Below are 15,406 nucleotides of genomic sequence, written 5' to 3' on the forward strand. Positions count from 1 at the left end.
TGGGGAGAACACTGTATTCCTTTAAATTATTATGACAACTCTGTCCAAGCGGTTAAAGAGAAAAGACAATGTGATCCCACCTGTCTGTCTACATCGGGCAGAAGCAGCAACAGCTGTTGCTGGAGGTTGTGGGGGAGGGCGTTAAATGTCCGCACATTGATGAGGGCGCGGAGGTTTGTGTTCACGAGAATGGAACCCGGAGTCTCAAAATCAATCTCTTCATCCTTGTTCTTCTTTACATGTCCTGCGAGGAGACAGAAGAGCATAGCTGAGAACACAAAATTAAGGGAAAGCGACAAACTACAAGACAAGAGAAAACAAAAAGCAAGAGAACTCCACAGTGTGATTAGACTGGGAGTGAATAACACTTTGTTAAATGGTATGAAACTCAAAATTACATTTTTGCTCCAAAATAGTAAACATGGCAAAAACACAGATATAAAAACTGTGCACGACTGGAGACCTAGCACCGCCCCTGAATTTGCAATCTGGAGAGGAATAGTGTACGTTATGGAGCAAGAAAAAAAAAAAAGGGTGCATTTCTTCCACTATTAGTTTCATGTTGTGTTTAATGTTTCAAACCACAGATTAAATTTGAGTTTCAACCCACTTTAACATTTCTGAATAATGGGCAGACTATCTTCCCTTAGCATTCTGGTTGATGTTTGCGAAATAATCTGTAAGATAACCAGAGCCACAGCATGACTTGACATCACTAACACACAAGTTAAGACACACACACCAACCTGGAACTGACGGACTCTTTATAGATCGCAGATGATGGGTGTTATTTCCGCTTAAGGCTGCCCGCCTGTGAAAGGTCAAGCTGCTTCCCAGAGCACGTTTCACGGGCGACTCGCTCTCCACTCGGCGGACAGACAAGCCTGGTGAGGGAACAGGTCATGATTGAGAGCTAGAAAACAGAAGGTTTTGATAGCTCCTATACAAGATAGCATATAGGATATTGTGTGACTGGATAGTGTACTGGTTAAAGAGGAACTGAACTCAGAATATGAAAACGGAGCATTGCAATCCATGTTAAAAATTGTAGGCAAAAACCGTACAATAAATGTCCAAAAATATGTGAATAAACTATAATATACTATTATATTGATAAGCCACACACCCTGTGACTTACTCTGCCACTGCAAGGCTCCCAGAGATCAATGGGAGACTTTCTCCTGCTTATGCAAATCCCCTGCAGCTTTGTTTGTTGACACAGTGAGTCATCAGGAGGTGGCCATGAAAAGAGAATCCTGACAGCCAGCTTAGGGACTGTAGAAACTTAACTTTGTTGTAAGGCAATGGGAAACACTGGGCTAGCTGATAAAAGTGCAATTAGAGGGCAGCAGGATGCAGAGCTGTGCATGGAGGGTCCAAGGGCAAAAATCTGTCTGGTCTCTGCCCATTGTTATAATGACTGTATGTTTGGATAAGGTGTTAAACAAATTGAAAAGTATTTGACAGTCCCTAGACTCCAGGAGGGCTGCTTTCTGACTTGTGAGAGTGACTGGCAGGGAGTCACATTACAGGCAAGTAGCCTCTGTGTGATGTGGGTCTGCAATACAGATAAGATCTTTGCTCCATCTCAGGCTATTCTCAATTTCTCCCTATACCTCTTCTTTCTGGACTAGTGCCAGCCAAAAAATCACAATAGCAATCGCTAGCAATTTGTGAGTGCGATTTTTAGAGCGATTTTTGAATGAATCCCTCCAAAAAATGCTACATGCAGTGTGTTTGCGCTTTTGAAAAAAATCACTACGCTGCTGTGAGAACACAGTCATAGGGTAACATTAGCCAAGCGCTTTTCAAATCACTGTTGATTTGAAAAACGCTCAGAAGTACTCTTGGTTTAAAAACGGGCTCTAGGTCTGTTTTTCACCGCGCGTGTCCGCCGCCCGCTTACCCAGCCACACGCGTCTGTCGCCCGCTCACCCGCCACACATCCGGCCGTCCACTCACACGCCGCCCGCTCGGCTCCCTGGCCCCGTTCTCCTGTATGTGAGAGGCTGGGTCCGTGCTGCGCACATGCGCAGTGGCAAAAAACACGGACCCAGCTACACAGAGACAACTGTCCCTGCTGTACGCAGGGACAGTTACCTATTATATAGGATTTATATAGCGCCATCTTTCGCAGTGCTGTACAGAGCATATTGTCTTGTCACTTAACTATCTTTTTCCTTCTCTTTCAGCTTTTCTCTCCTCACCATTTCTCCCCTTCTCTGCAGGGCTCAGATACACTATAAGTGCTTTTTACTGAGCGATTTTACCGCGATGTTAATGTAAGTCTGGCTAAAAAGTGCTCATAAAAGCGCTTATAGTGCTTCACAGTGTAAAAAGGACTGAACAAGTTTTTCCCTGAAAAAACATGAATACATATATATATATATGCTTCACTGTTAATGCTTCACTCTATATAAGACTAAACAAATGTCCACTAAAAACATATAACAGTCCTTTTTACACTGTGAAGCACCAAACCTCTCAGTGTGTATGTGAACTGATAACGAGAGGGGGACATTGGGCTTGATTCACAAAGCCGTGCTAAACAGTTAGCACGTGAAGCAGGGCTGTGGAGTCGGTACAAAAAAACTTCCGACTCCAACTCCGATTCCGACTCCTCAGTTTCTGAAACCACGACTCCGACTCCAAGTACCCAAAATTTCTCCGACTCCAACTCCTTAGTCTAATCCTTAACAGGGCTGTGGATTTTGTACAAAAATCATGCGACTCCGACTCAGTTTCTGAAACCACGACTCCAACTCCGACTCTGGGTGCCCAAGATTGCCCCGACTCCGACTCCTTGACTCGGACTCCACAGCCCTGACGTGAAGTGCCGCTCGCGGACTTTTGCGCACGCAAAGTGCCGCGATCGTAGACATTTGTGCGCGGTAACGCGAACTTTTGCGCATGCAAAAGTCCACGTTATCGCACGCAAATGTCTGCGCTTTGCGCGCGCAAAAGTCCGCGAGCGGCACTTCACGTGCTGTTTAGCACGGCTTTGTGAAACAAGCCCAATGTATATCTAAAAGGGTTGCTTTTTGGCAAAAAAAAGTTTTTCCTGAAATTAGCAAGAGTGAAGTAATATCAGTGAAGCGCTTCACAGTGTAAAAAGGACTGAACAAGTTTTTCCTAGAAAAAACATGAATACATATATATATGCTTCACTGTTAATGCTTCACTCGTATAAAACTAAACAAATACCCAATAAAAATAATATAACAGTCCTTTAAAACACTGTGAAGCGCCAAACCTCTATTAGTGTGTATGTGAACTGATAGCGAAAGGGGGAGATTGTGGGTTGTTTTTTGGCAAAAAAAAAAAAGTTTTTCCTGAAATTAACAAGAGTGAAGTAATATCAGTGAAGCATATGGGTGCCTGTCATTTTTTTAGTGGACATTTTGTCCGTTTTATAAAGAGTGAAGCATTAACAGTGAAGCATATATATTTATGATTTTGGGGAAAAACCTGTTCAGTCATTTTTACACTGTGAAGTGCCAAACCTCTCAGTGTGTATTAGAGCTGGGATGATCACCGACGTGAATCATAAGTAATCACGGGTGGTGATATAAGAGGGGGATTCCCTCTGTCAAGCTACCTACAGGGGAGGACAAGGGCGGCTGGATGATGTAAGAGGGGATTCCCCCTGCGTAATTCCTACAAGGAGAAGGGGGGTGGGGGTGTTTGACATAAGAGCAGATTCTCTCTGCAGTGTTACCCCCCTACCTCTGCTGGACAGGATACGAAAGGGGAGAGCTGCATGATTACAGGACATGATATGGGATCTGGCACAAAACGAATGGGGATAGCTACAGGATGACAAGCAGACGATCTCACACTGCAGGAGGCATAGTTAGAGAAAAAATAATAGTACTTTATCAAGGCATGTGCCAGTACAGTTCAGGGCAGCAGCAGAAGCCACAGGTGTCACTTTCCTGTAACAAGGCGACTGATGATGACCTCATGACACTGGGCTGCAAATTTCATTCTGTGGGCGTGAATGGGCATGTCTAACTCCAACTGTAACACCGCCCACAGAATCAGACTCTGCACCTCCCATGGAGTGGGAGCTGCAAAATGGAGGGAGAGAGTTGCAAGATGGAGCCCGCCATTCTCTTTTATTCATAGTTGTATTGCACAAATATATGTACTTTTACATTGCCCTTCACAAGTGTTTTGTGTCTAATCATTCATTTCAAAGGGATAAGGAGGCTCAATTTAGTGACTTTTTTTTGGTTCAGTTCCTCCTTAAAGAGACTCTGAAGCGAGAATAAATCTCGCTTCAGAGCTCATAAATAGCAGGGGCACGTGTGCCCCTGCTAAACCGCCGCTATAGCGCGGCTTAACGGGGGTCCCTTCACCCCCAAAACGACCACTGCGACACTTGGTCGCAGATTTGGTCGTGATTTATTGCTTCCTGGAGGCAGGGCTAACGGCTGCAGCCCTGCCTCCAGTCGCGTCTGTCAGCGGCGCATCGCCGCCTCTCCCCCGCCCCTCTCAGTGACGGAAGACTGAGAGGGGCGGGGAGAGGCGGAGATACGCGCTGACAGACGCGCGTGGGGCAGGGCTGCCGCGGCTAGCCCTGCCCCAACCAGGAAGCGCTCCCCGGGTGTATCGAGGGGGATTTGGGGGTGAAGGGACCCCCGTTAAGCCGCGCTATAGCGGCGTTTTAGCAGGGGCACACGTGCCCCTGCTATTTATGAGACGAGATTTATTCTCGCTTCAGACTCTCTTTAAAGGGCACCACCTTTGACATTGGAGACCAGGGTTCAAATCCTGGCTGTAGTCAGTGCCTATTCAGTAAGGCGTTCAAGGCAAGACTCCCTAACACTGCAGGGTGGCCTCTTGAGCGCATCCCAGTGGCTGCAGCTCCTGAGTGCTTTGTGTCCAACAGGAGAAAAGCGCTGTACAAATGTTAGGATTATTAACTGATTTATTATGGAAGCTTAACTCAAGGCGTTAATCCCCCCAAAGCCAGTTATTCAGGTTACAAGACCGCAGTTAGCCACAATATGGATTTGTAACAGTTACCCCTCACTGAAATAATTAGAACACTCAGACCAGAATCATTTTATGTAAATATATATGACTGTAATTATATACACAAAATATACAAACATTGCATAGAACAGGATTATAATAGCATTTAAATAAAAATATTGAGACCCATTAGAAAACAATTGGTTGTCAAAATTACATTAGCAAAAACATATGAGTACATTACCAGCCCCTCTGATTCTTTCTCGTTCGATCGCTCTCATTTCAGTTTGTAGATTCAGCAACCCCCACTAAATCTAAGTTTCCACATTTATACTCTGCTACTTTATGTACTTGTTCCTCCCTTAATTACATACGTATGCATTTAGCCTTGTCTATCACCAGAATACCTTCAGTTTCTAGTAACAGAATGGCTACTGTCATTTTCCTATTTTCCCACACTCCTGAATCACACAGGAATTCACCTGATAAAGCCAGGATCCCCACACTGCCAGGGAAGAGCAGAACATTCTTTCACAGGCCATTTTCACACCATTAAATCACTCAATTATACAGTATTTCAACAATGTTATTGTGACATCCTGAAAACAGACAAAAAAAAACAAACCATAAAATAAGAATAATCCAACATATCTGACAGTTTAGTTGTCACCGCCGGCAGGAGTGCAGCCAGTCATCCCCGAAGAACTCACAAAATTACACCCCCCCCCCCCCCAAAAAAAAAAGGCCATGCTTGGCTGGTTGGGAGGAAACTAAATGGGTGGCCCAATCAAACAGCACATGCTCAGTCACCCTTTATACTCTGAAGTTCAGCAATATTTAAAGTAGATCTTAGTTTGTACAAAAAAAAATAAAAAAATATTGCAGCATTTTGCACAAGCCAGTTAAGATTTCCTCACTGTAATACTTGGTACACACCATGCAAATTGAAATCAGACTGAAGGGTTTCTGACAGGTCTGATCTGATTTTACAATGTACGGCTGCAGATGCGTCACGTGACACGAGGGTTGTCGCGGTAATCATACCATGCAGATTCTCAAAATACATTTTTTTTTATGCTTTCGCCGCCTTCCGCATCCTCCCCGCCACTGCCCTGTGCTGTCTCCCTCCATTAGAAAAGCGAGCTCCCAAAGCTTGCTGACTGGCGCCGGATGGTGACACGCAGGACAGGATGTGATGCCGCGGCTGGAGCGCATATGCGGACGGAGCTCACATTACAGCACTGTAGAGCTTTCTGCTCTTAGGATGAGCACCACCCCCTCATTCCCGGCTCGTTCGAAAGTGCCAGACACCAGAATGCAAGCAAGCAGTGGTGAGTTTATCAGCTGCAGAGATTCTAAGATGACAGCGCTGCACAGGAGGTGGGGGAGAGATGAGCGTGATGTTCCAGTGATAGAAGCAGAGACATTGAAGCATGGTGGAAGGTCTGCACTATATTTACATAAGCAAGCTAACCTGCCACTGGAAGTTCCTGTGTCTGGCTGCCCTGTTATTGTCCTGCTTTGCTTTTCTACATCCCATATGCTCCTCTCACCCTCCCTCCTTGTATCCTCCTTCCCTGTGCTTTATAACCCCTGCCCTGCTGAACTGGACCACCTGTGGTGAGACATCTCTCTCACTCAGTCTCCTCCTACTCTCACACATTTCTCAGCATCTGTCCCTCCTACATTCCTCTATCTGCCTTACATCCCCCACCACTCCTTTTCCTCTACCTCAATTTTGTGACACTTCCACTTTCTTGCATCTGTCTCTGCTATCTCTAACTGTCCCTACCTGCCTTCTCTCACAGACTGCTGTGTATTTCCCTTCCTTCACTCTCACTTTCATCTCTCTGACCTTTATTATGATTATGATGTATTTATTTTACAATGCTTCAGTTAAGATTTTCTAACGTTTATAGTTAGATCACCGATAGCCCTCATAGGAGCTCACAATGTAACCCTACCATAGTCTAATGTCCTACCATATTATTATTATGTATTTATATAGCACTGACATCTTCTGCAGCACTTAGAGTACAGAGTTATGTCACTGACTGTCCTCAGAGGAGCTCACAATCTAATCCTACCATAGTCAAAGTCTAATGTGTTTGCTCTCTCCCCATGTCACCTGTGACCTGACTGCCACCACGGCAGATAAGCTCATTTTTAAAGAGAACCTGTTGCATTTCCATGCAGGCTCAGGGTAACTGAAGTGAGAATTGTGTAATACCGCGATTTTTTTTTTACGGGTATCATACCGTGGATTTTCATACCGTTGCAACCCTACCTGACACGCTTTGGGTCAAGTGACATTGGCGGGAGCTGTGACGGATGCTGGAAAGTTGCTAGGAGCCACAGCAAGGTTAGAAGACAGCCCAGAGGCTCAGTGTTTTATGCCCTGCCACCCCCAGACCCCCCCCCCATAAAAAAAACCCCAAAACTAAGCACAGTCCCCGTTAACACTACAGGCATGCTGGTTAGGGGAGACTTCCAGTTGTCTGGGATCCAGATAACGGGGGCTTTGCTGCATTTCTGAACAAAAATCGTTCGGAAACCGGATTGGACCTGTTGGAAATTATTGATTTGACCCGCCAATCTAATAGGAAATTGCATGGAGTGTACTAGAAATAATGCTGGGTAAACACGATGCGTTTTATTGGTCGATTTTCTGTCCGATCGATTTCTGAATCAATTTTCCGATCCATTTCCGATTCAATTCTGTTATCTTTTCTTATCTATTTCCATTCACTTCTATGAGAAATTGATGTGCAAAAAAGGATCCGCAAGCCAGAACAGGATGAGGTAAAAAAAGGGCTGAAATGTTTATTAGAAAAATCCACAGACAAGGCAATAAAATCACAGAATCAACTAACGCGTATCGGGCCTACCATCTGCCCTTAGTCGTAGTTCTACGACTAAGGGCAGATGGTAGGCCCGATACGCGTTAGTTGATCCTGTGATTTTATTGCCTTGTCTGTGGATTTTTCTAATAAACATTTCAGCCCTTTTTTTTACCTCATCCTGTTCTGGCTTGCGGATCCTTTTTTGCACTTCTCTACTACCATGGCCTGGCTTGCTTGATCCTGCACCGACTGGTATGATGGTTAGGGGTAGAGCGTCATGAACCTTCTTACTGCCTATGAGAAATTGATCAGGTAAACGATCGAAAATAAGATCGGACATGTGGGACATGATCCATCTAACCATTTAACCAACACAAAATTGTATGGTGTGGTACCTAGCACAAGACCTCCTTTCCCACGCTTACACACAGACGTTCTCTCTCAAGCTTTATCTCCCACATTCAGAGATAACAGAACAATTATGGGCTAGCAACATGTGTTGGTGCAATGGAGCGGTTGTGAAGGATGACACACAGTGTACAATGGAGCAGGAGGTGTAAAGGTGTAAACAATTCACTTGGCCAGGATGATCTGGCACACCAGATCCCTCACTGATGCATCAGGTAGCATCAGGGTCACTATCACCTGAGAGCCATCTAGGGTGTCTACAAGGCTTTAGAATAGTGCTGCTTGTGTATTACAGTAGAAAAAAAAATAAAGTTGTCTGTAGCCCCTTTTGAATTTAGGGTTTAGACTTAATAAAGTTGCCTCACCAGAGGTTGATGGTAAGTGAGCGCCGTTCACTTTCAGGGGTGTTAAGACAACGCGAGGCAGCAGCACTCCGCTCCTCCTCTTCTGCTTGTTGACCTATAGAATAAGCATATCTGGATCACAAAGAACAGACAGTCCCCGGAACTCAGCAGCTATCGGAACACATAGGACATTACCTGGACCAGAGACCTGGTTTCCCTCATGTGACAGTCCTGGGACGAGGAGGCGCTCCCAGAAGACTCTCCTGCAGGAGAACAAACAGCTGTGGTTTAGAAGGAGGAGTAAGCAGTCGTTCAGGCTCTGGGAACTGCGAGCTGCTCTGCCATGAGGCCTATTCACTTACAGCAAAGTCCCTGTTATCCGGAACTTAGACAACCGGAAGTCTCAACTATCCAGCATGCCTGAGGGATAATGGGGACTTTGTTTTTGGGGTGTTTGCAGGCTTTAATCTCCCTGGTGGTAAGGACTAGGCTGACTCGTTAAAAAACTGGCTACAAATTGTATGGACAAGTTAGCTTCCTTCGTCAGCGATGGAAACTGGCCTGGAAAGAGTTATAATGGTGTATGTGCACCACCTACTGGCAGAAGGCAGATATTACAGCATTATAGAAAATTCAGTTCTGGAATCTAATACCATACTGTATATTGTACAGAGAATGGCACATTGCCACACTGGTCTGAACTCGGCCGTGACGGACTATAACGACCACCATGGCTAAGAGTTGTGCAGCAGACCAGAGTGTGTGCAGTGACCCAATGATGATCCCTAAAGATCTGGCATGCCAGACCTTTAGCTACACCTAAGCATGACCCAACGGCATTGTTCTTGGCACCTCCCCACCAGCTGGAAGCCACTCTGTGAGATGCACTTGTCCCTTTGCCCCCCGCGCATCGCCACAGAGGCATCATCAGCCAAAGGTGACAGTGCACTAACAACACTGTACAGAAGTGTCATCAGCATTCGCACACATTGGCCTCTATTCATAAAGCATTCCCGCATGCGGTAATGCTCAAAACAGCTGACTTTACCGACCATTTAGCAAAGTGTCAATTCATAAAAGCTGTTTCCGCATGAAAAGCTGACATTCCTCAGCAGTGCGGAAAATTACCACCTTGTGCAGTGATTATCTCAACACATATCACTACATGTCAATTCATACAGGCTAGAGCAGGCGGAATTGGGACGGAGAATACCGTCGGTTTAGAAAAGGCGATAATCCAGCGGATAACAGCTAAGTTAATGAAGACAGACCTCCCAGGCAGCAGCAGTGAGAGCAGAACAAAAAAGGCATCCCGGAATACCCAGGCTGTGTTTTTTAACCTCTTGGGTACCTGTTTTCAGATAAATTTCACATCAGAAAGCCTGCATGTGTAACATTTCTTTAAGTTTTTCTAAGCTGCAGCAATTAAATAGATTGTTTAGAGAGACTAATAGACATATTTATATACTCACTTACTGAACGCTAAATTTGAAGGACAGGACATGAAGGGACCTGCCAAATGGGATACTCTGAACTTAGAAATACAGGAAGAAGACTGGGAAGATATTTTTCTTTCAGTTCGCTTAGCCTCCCCAGCCGCTCATAATCGATTAATCCAATTATACATTGTTCATCAAGCATATTGGATACCTTTGGCTCTGAAATCCAAAAATCTTAGAGACACAGCAGACTGTCCTAAATGTGGGAGCTCGAATGCAGACTTCTTCCACTTTATTTGGCAGTGTCCCAAAGTGTCCTCCTTTTGGGTACAGGTAACTCAATGTCTCACTAACATAGTAGGTACCCCTGTCCCCCTTGCTCCTTTATTATGCCTGTTTGGTGTAATGGATGAGAAAGACAATCAGCGATATAAACAAATCTTTTGGAGAGAAACACTCTTTCTAGCTCGGAAAACTATAATACTTAAATGGTTAGCTGCTGACTGTCCCCAGATTCAACACTGGAAAAAGTTAGTTAAAGCCAGTGGTAACCTATTTAAAAATAAAAAAGTCAGATACTCACCTAAGGAGAGGGAAGGCTCGGTCCTAATGAGCCTTCCCTCTCCCAGTGCCCTCGGTGCTGCGCTGGCTGCCCCGTTGGCGTCCGCCGCCGCAGGGACTTCGGAGGTCTTCGTGAGCACTTGGGCTTCCAAAGACAAGGCGCTCCATACTACGCACGCGCGAGTGCGTCAGAGGGCGCTCGCGCATGCGTAGTATGGAGCGGCCCGTCTTCGGGAGCCCGAGTGCTCCCAAAGGCTTCCGAAAGCTCCCTTCGGCATGCGGAAGTGGCAGTATTTGACCGAACTGGTCGAATACTGTCACGGGGGATCCTGCGCGGGACCGGGTACCGGGAGAGGAAAGTCTCATTAGGACCGAGCCTTCCCTCTCCTTAGGCGAGTATCTGACTTTTCGATTTTTAAATAGGTAAACATTCACTTTAATGAAGTGGTTCAGTATGAGAAGATTTTCGCACATAGAGGCGCACCCGCGAAATTTGGAAAAATTTGGGATATTTGGCTCCACTCCCAGGAAACAGACTACCAGAATGATCCTTATACATTTAGTTAAACAAGTGTTGTGTGACTACACGACATACCCTCATGTAGAAGTAGGTTGTTATACAAGTGCCCTGTTAGCACTTGGGTTGTATAACTGACCCTGCTAAATAACCCGGCAATTTATGATGCTCTCCTGTGCAATATACCTTCATGACTGCATGTAACCGTGACTCATATGATCTGTATGTAAATGTAAATTTGATCTGATACTCCTGATATGTCCCAGTCATGTTGGATTTTATTATTCTTTTATGTCAATAAAAAGAAGTTAAAAAAAAGAAAAGAAAGAAAGACTAAGACAGATTCAGAGAAGATTCAGGGCAAGGAGAGGCAGTTTTAAAAAAAAATGCACATCTAAAGTGAAGTTGGGGCTGCCTCTTTTATTGTAACTGTCTCTGCATAGAGAAAATGTATCAACTCAGGCAGCACCGCTGTTTAGTTCAGGAATTCTCCAACCTTTTATCGCAACTAAATTTTTTATGAATTAGCACACAAAAGTCTAAAATACCCATGCGGCGTTTTCCCTCCAAGATTTTTTTTTACCGCAAATTATTTTATGAATATAGCCCAATGTGTCTTTTGCTATGCAGGGGGGAGAAACGATCAGCGTGTGTAATGAAGTTTCTGGTGGTGGGAGCAGCGAGAACAATGCTATTGTGCTGTGCTCGGGTATTGCTAATGTAACACACCGGATCGTCATGCAATCGTTGTGCGTCTGATGTAGTCCCGCCGGTCTGACCATAATGACCACCTCCGCCATGGCAGTCGTTATGGTGCACCACTCAGAGTTCAGACCAGCGTGTGTATGGACCTTTAGGGCTGGTTCAGGTGGATGTCTCAATCACCTGCCCAGTGTCTTGTCCAAATGCTTTTCTGCAAGAGTGCAGAAAAGTATTTGCTGACTTTCAATGGCAATTCCCAGCGATCGTCATTTTTCATCCCACAGGGGGACACAGGAGTGCGGTGCTACCCCAGAATGACCAGACCCTGCTGCTTCCAGACAGTGGAAAAAATAATGATCAAAATGCTGCTTTTGCATAAACGGCAATAAATGACGTGCAAGTGTGCGTGTGAACTGGCCCTTAGTACCACACAAAGAGATGTTTAGGTAAACACTGGACAGGATTTATTTCTTCATCCATCTTTGAAGAGGATTTTTCAATTTGTGGTTAAAAAGTTTATTTTAGAAATATTATACTCAAAATAGATACTAGACCCTTGCTTGACGGATTTTAGTAAGTTGCAAGCAAAAATTTCACGAAAATTAATTGAACCACATTTTGCACAGAAATCCTGCAAAAACTGAACGCTAGGGAGGTTAAAATACTGAAAGAGCCTCAAGCCACATCTTGCTACTAGCTGCTTCCAGCGTCCATGTACAGCTCCCGGCGCACGAGCGAAGCCGGAAAGCTGCAAGAACTTGCTGGAGGCTCTGAGTATTTGAGGGTCAGATATGTGCTTTTTGTGCAACCAGAAAAATCCCGCTGCACCAATTGGTTGGGTGAAATTAGAAAATCCTTTTATTGCTCTTTAATCCATCATCAGTGTTACAATAAAAAAGCTCACGCGCATCGGAGCGTAGGATGGCTCCTTAATCATAGCTTACAAACAAGAGTATGTTCACAGGTTATATAGTGCATCAGGTCACACCCCTAGGGGTGTGGACCCCAGACTTAAAGGTATATACAACACAGTGCTATTAAAAAGGTGGTATATATCACCATAATGCATATATAAAAAACCTATTTAAAAACAAGTACAAACAGCATGATATCATAGCAACCTAACATGATAACTACCCAGTATTCATAGTTGTTAGCATTATTTTATATGTTGGATGATACCTAATGCTGGGAATACACGTTTCGTTTTTGCCTTCGTTTCGTTCGGTAAACGAATCGAGTGTTGAAAACGTATGTGAAAATAGTCAATCTCATTATAGTTTCGATTAATAGACCCCAAAAACGAACGACTAGTGATCGAACATGTTTGATATTATCTCTCTTTATCCATCTAATCGAGCCATTGATAGGCTTGATGGCTGTTCAGATCGATTATATATTCGTTTATGTTAGTCCGTCCCTGAAAAAAGGGATTTTCGTTTCGTTTCTTTGCAGCCTTCGATCATTGGAAAAACGAAACCATCAGAATCGGAAAAAAAAACGAAACCGTGGGTGGTGATATTAATCGTATGTTCGAATATTTCGGGATCGAGAAGGACAAAAGGCACAATCGAAACGAAGGTTTAAACGAAGGCAAAAACGAATCGTGTATTCCCAGCATAACCTTATTTATCATAGAATGTGTTTAGATCTAATCTGGAATTTAATCCTAAAGGGGAACGTGTCCCCAATTTCCAGATCCAGAAAGCTTCTCGCCATCGGTCAAGATGACCTCATTTCGGAGGCCAGAGATCGGGTTTTACATAAAACTAGAGCTGATCTACTAACTCCTGGATCTGGTTGTGGGAACAGGCAATTTAATAAAGGTATAAACTTCGTCACTTCATACAGTCTGGAATATGCCCAGATCGTTAAAACCATTAAAAAAATACTTGCCTGTCCTTCACTCAGATCCTAAACTGCAAGCTGTATTGGCGGAGGGTTGTGGCTTTTCCTCACGACGCGCTCCTACTTTGGGCGCAAGACTTTCCCCTAGCTTGTTTCAAAGTGCCGACAGACCTAGACCTACTTGGCTGAGATATTTAGGCTCTTACAGATGTGGCTATAGCACATGTAGGTACTGCGATGTTCACGAACAAACACGGGAGGTTCTCTCACTCTCCAGACATACCAGCTATGACATCAGACAATATATCAATTGTAATACCCATAATGTTGTATATCTGGTTATCTGTGTGGAGTGTGGGATGCAGTATGTGGGTTGCACTACCCGTCCCCTTCGTCAGAGAATTTCCGAACACTATCATGGGGCTGGAAGATGTCTCAGGAACGCTGCATATATTACCCGTGCCTCGAGCGTTTCCAGACATTTTTTCCATGTTCATTCAGGCAATATGTCGGGTTTCAGGTTCCATGGTATAGAAAGGGTGTCACATTCCTTGAGGGGGGGGGAGACATTTATGGGAGACTTAAGGCGAGAAGCTTTCTGGATCTGGAAATTGGGGACACATTCCCCTTTAGGATTAAATTCCAGATTAGATCTAAACACATTCTATGATAAATAAGGTTAGGTATCATCCAACATATAAAATAATGCTAACAACTATGAATACTGGGTAGTTATCATGTTAGGTTGCTATGATATCATGCTGTTTGTACTTGTTTTTAAATAGGTTTTTTATATATGCATTATGGTGATATATACCACCTTTTTAATAGCACTGTGTTGTATATACCTTTAAGTCTGGGGTCCACACCCCTAGGGGTGTGACCTGATGCACTATATAACCTGTGAACATACTCTTGTTTGTAAGCTATGATTAAGGAGCCATCCTACGCTCCGATGCGCGTGAGCTTTTTTATTGTAACACTGATGATGGATTAAAGAGCAATAAAAGGATTTTCTAATTTCACCCAACCAATTGGTGCAGCGGGATTTTTCTGGTTGCATGTGGACTTTGGCATTTGATTTCCCTGCTCCCTTTTGGTTATACACGTGAGTGCAGCGGTCTCTCCTTTCCTTTCCTCCAAAGATATGTGCTTTGTTAGGCCGATTGCTCAACCAGAAAGCACACTGCATCCAGCGATTCCCGCTGGTGCCAGATACTAGGGACTCTACTTTACGTCACTCTACACTGCATCTGCTGCAGCAAGCTTACCTGCAGTGACTGTATTGCTCTCACTCCACTGGCTGGTCTCCTCATCCGCCGTGTCTTCTGTGTCTCCATCATCTGGTAGGGAGACAACACGAGACCACTGCACCGCATTCTTCTGTAAGTGAAGAGAAACAACAGCATGAGGAAAGGCGCCAACACCCTTCTGTAGGCAATGCAAATCATTCAGGCAGGGCAATGACCAAACTAAGCACAATTCCAGCTCAAAAAAAGGAAAGATTCTCCGATTTACTGCAGCGCTGTACTGGGGACAGCCCTTTCACTTGGCTGTACCTTGGAGACTCAGAGAAAGTAATCGCTCTGATAGGCTGATGCCTATGAGAGGTGATTGCTGTGATTGGCTGTCGGGGAGGAATACATTCAAAGTAAAAAGAAAAGCATTTTTATAAAAACAAAAACCTTTAAAATAAAAAAAGATGGCAGCAGCGGGCAGCTGACACCAACAAAAAGCACTATTAGTGGCAACAAAAGGATGCAA

The 15,406-nt window shown here is 44.4% G+C and overlaps 1 protein-coding gene across 1 annotated transcript in view; it reads right to left on the reverse strand.

Moving 5' to 3' along the window:
- Positions 1-15,406, reverse strand: part of ASXL1 (ASXL transcriptional regulator 1) — a 49,401-nt gene that overhangs the window by 15,778 nt on the left and 18,217 nt on the right. Inside the window, exons 4-8 of the mRNA XM_068261914.1 lie at positions 14,914-15,025; positions 8,771-8,838; positions 8,597-8,678; positions 747-884; positions 81-244 (exon numbers count right to left, since the gene is read on the reverse strand). Coding sequence (XP_068118015.1) covers positions 81-244; positions 747-884; positions 8,597-8,678; positions 8,771-8,838; positions 14,914-15,025 — 564 coding nt within the window. The remainder of the gene's footprint in view (positions 1-80; positions 245-746; positions 885-8,596; positions 8,679-8,770; positions 8,839-14,913; positions 15,026-15,406) is intronic.

This window comes from Hyperolius riggenbachi, chromosome 12 (genome assembly GCF_040937935.1).
Source record: "Hyperolius riggenbachi isolate aHypRig1 chromosome 12, aHypRig1.pri, whole genome shotgun sequence".
NCBI classification, from domain to species: Eukaryota; Metazoa; Chordata; class Amphibia; order Anura; family Hyperoliidae; genus Hyperolius; species Hyperolius riggenbachi.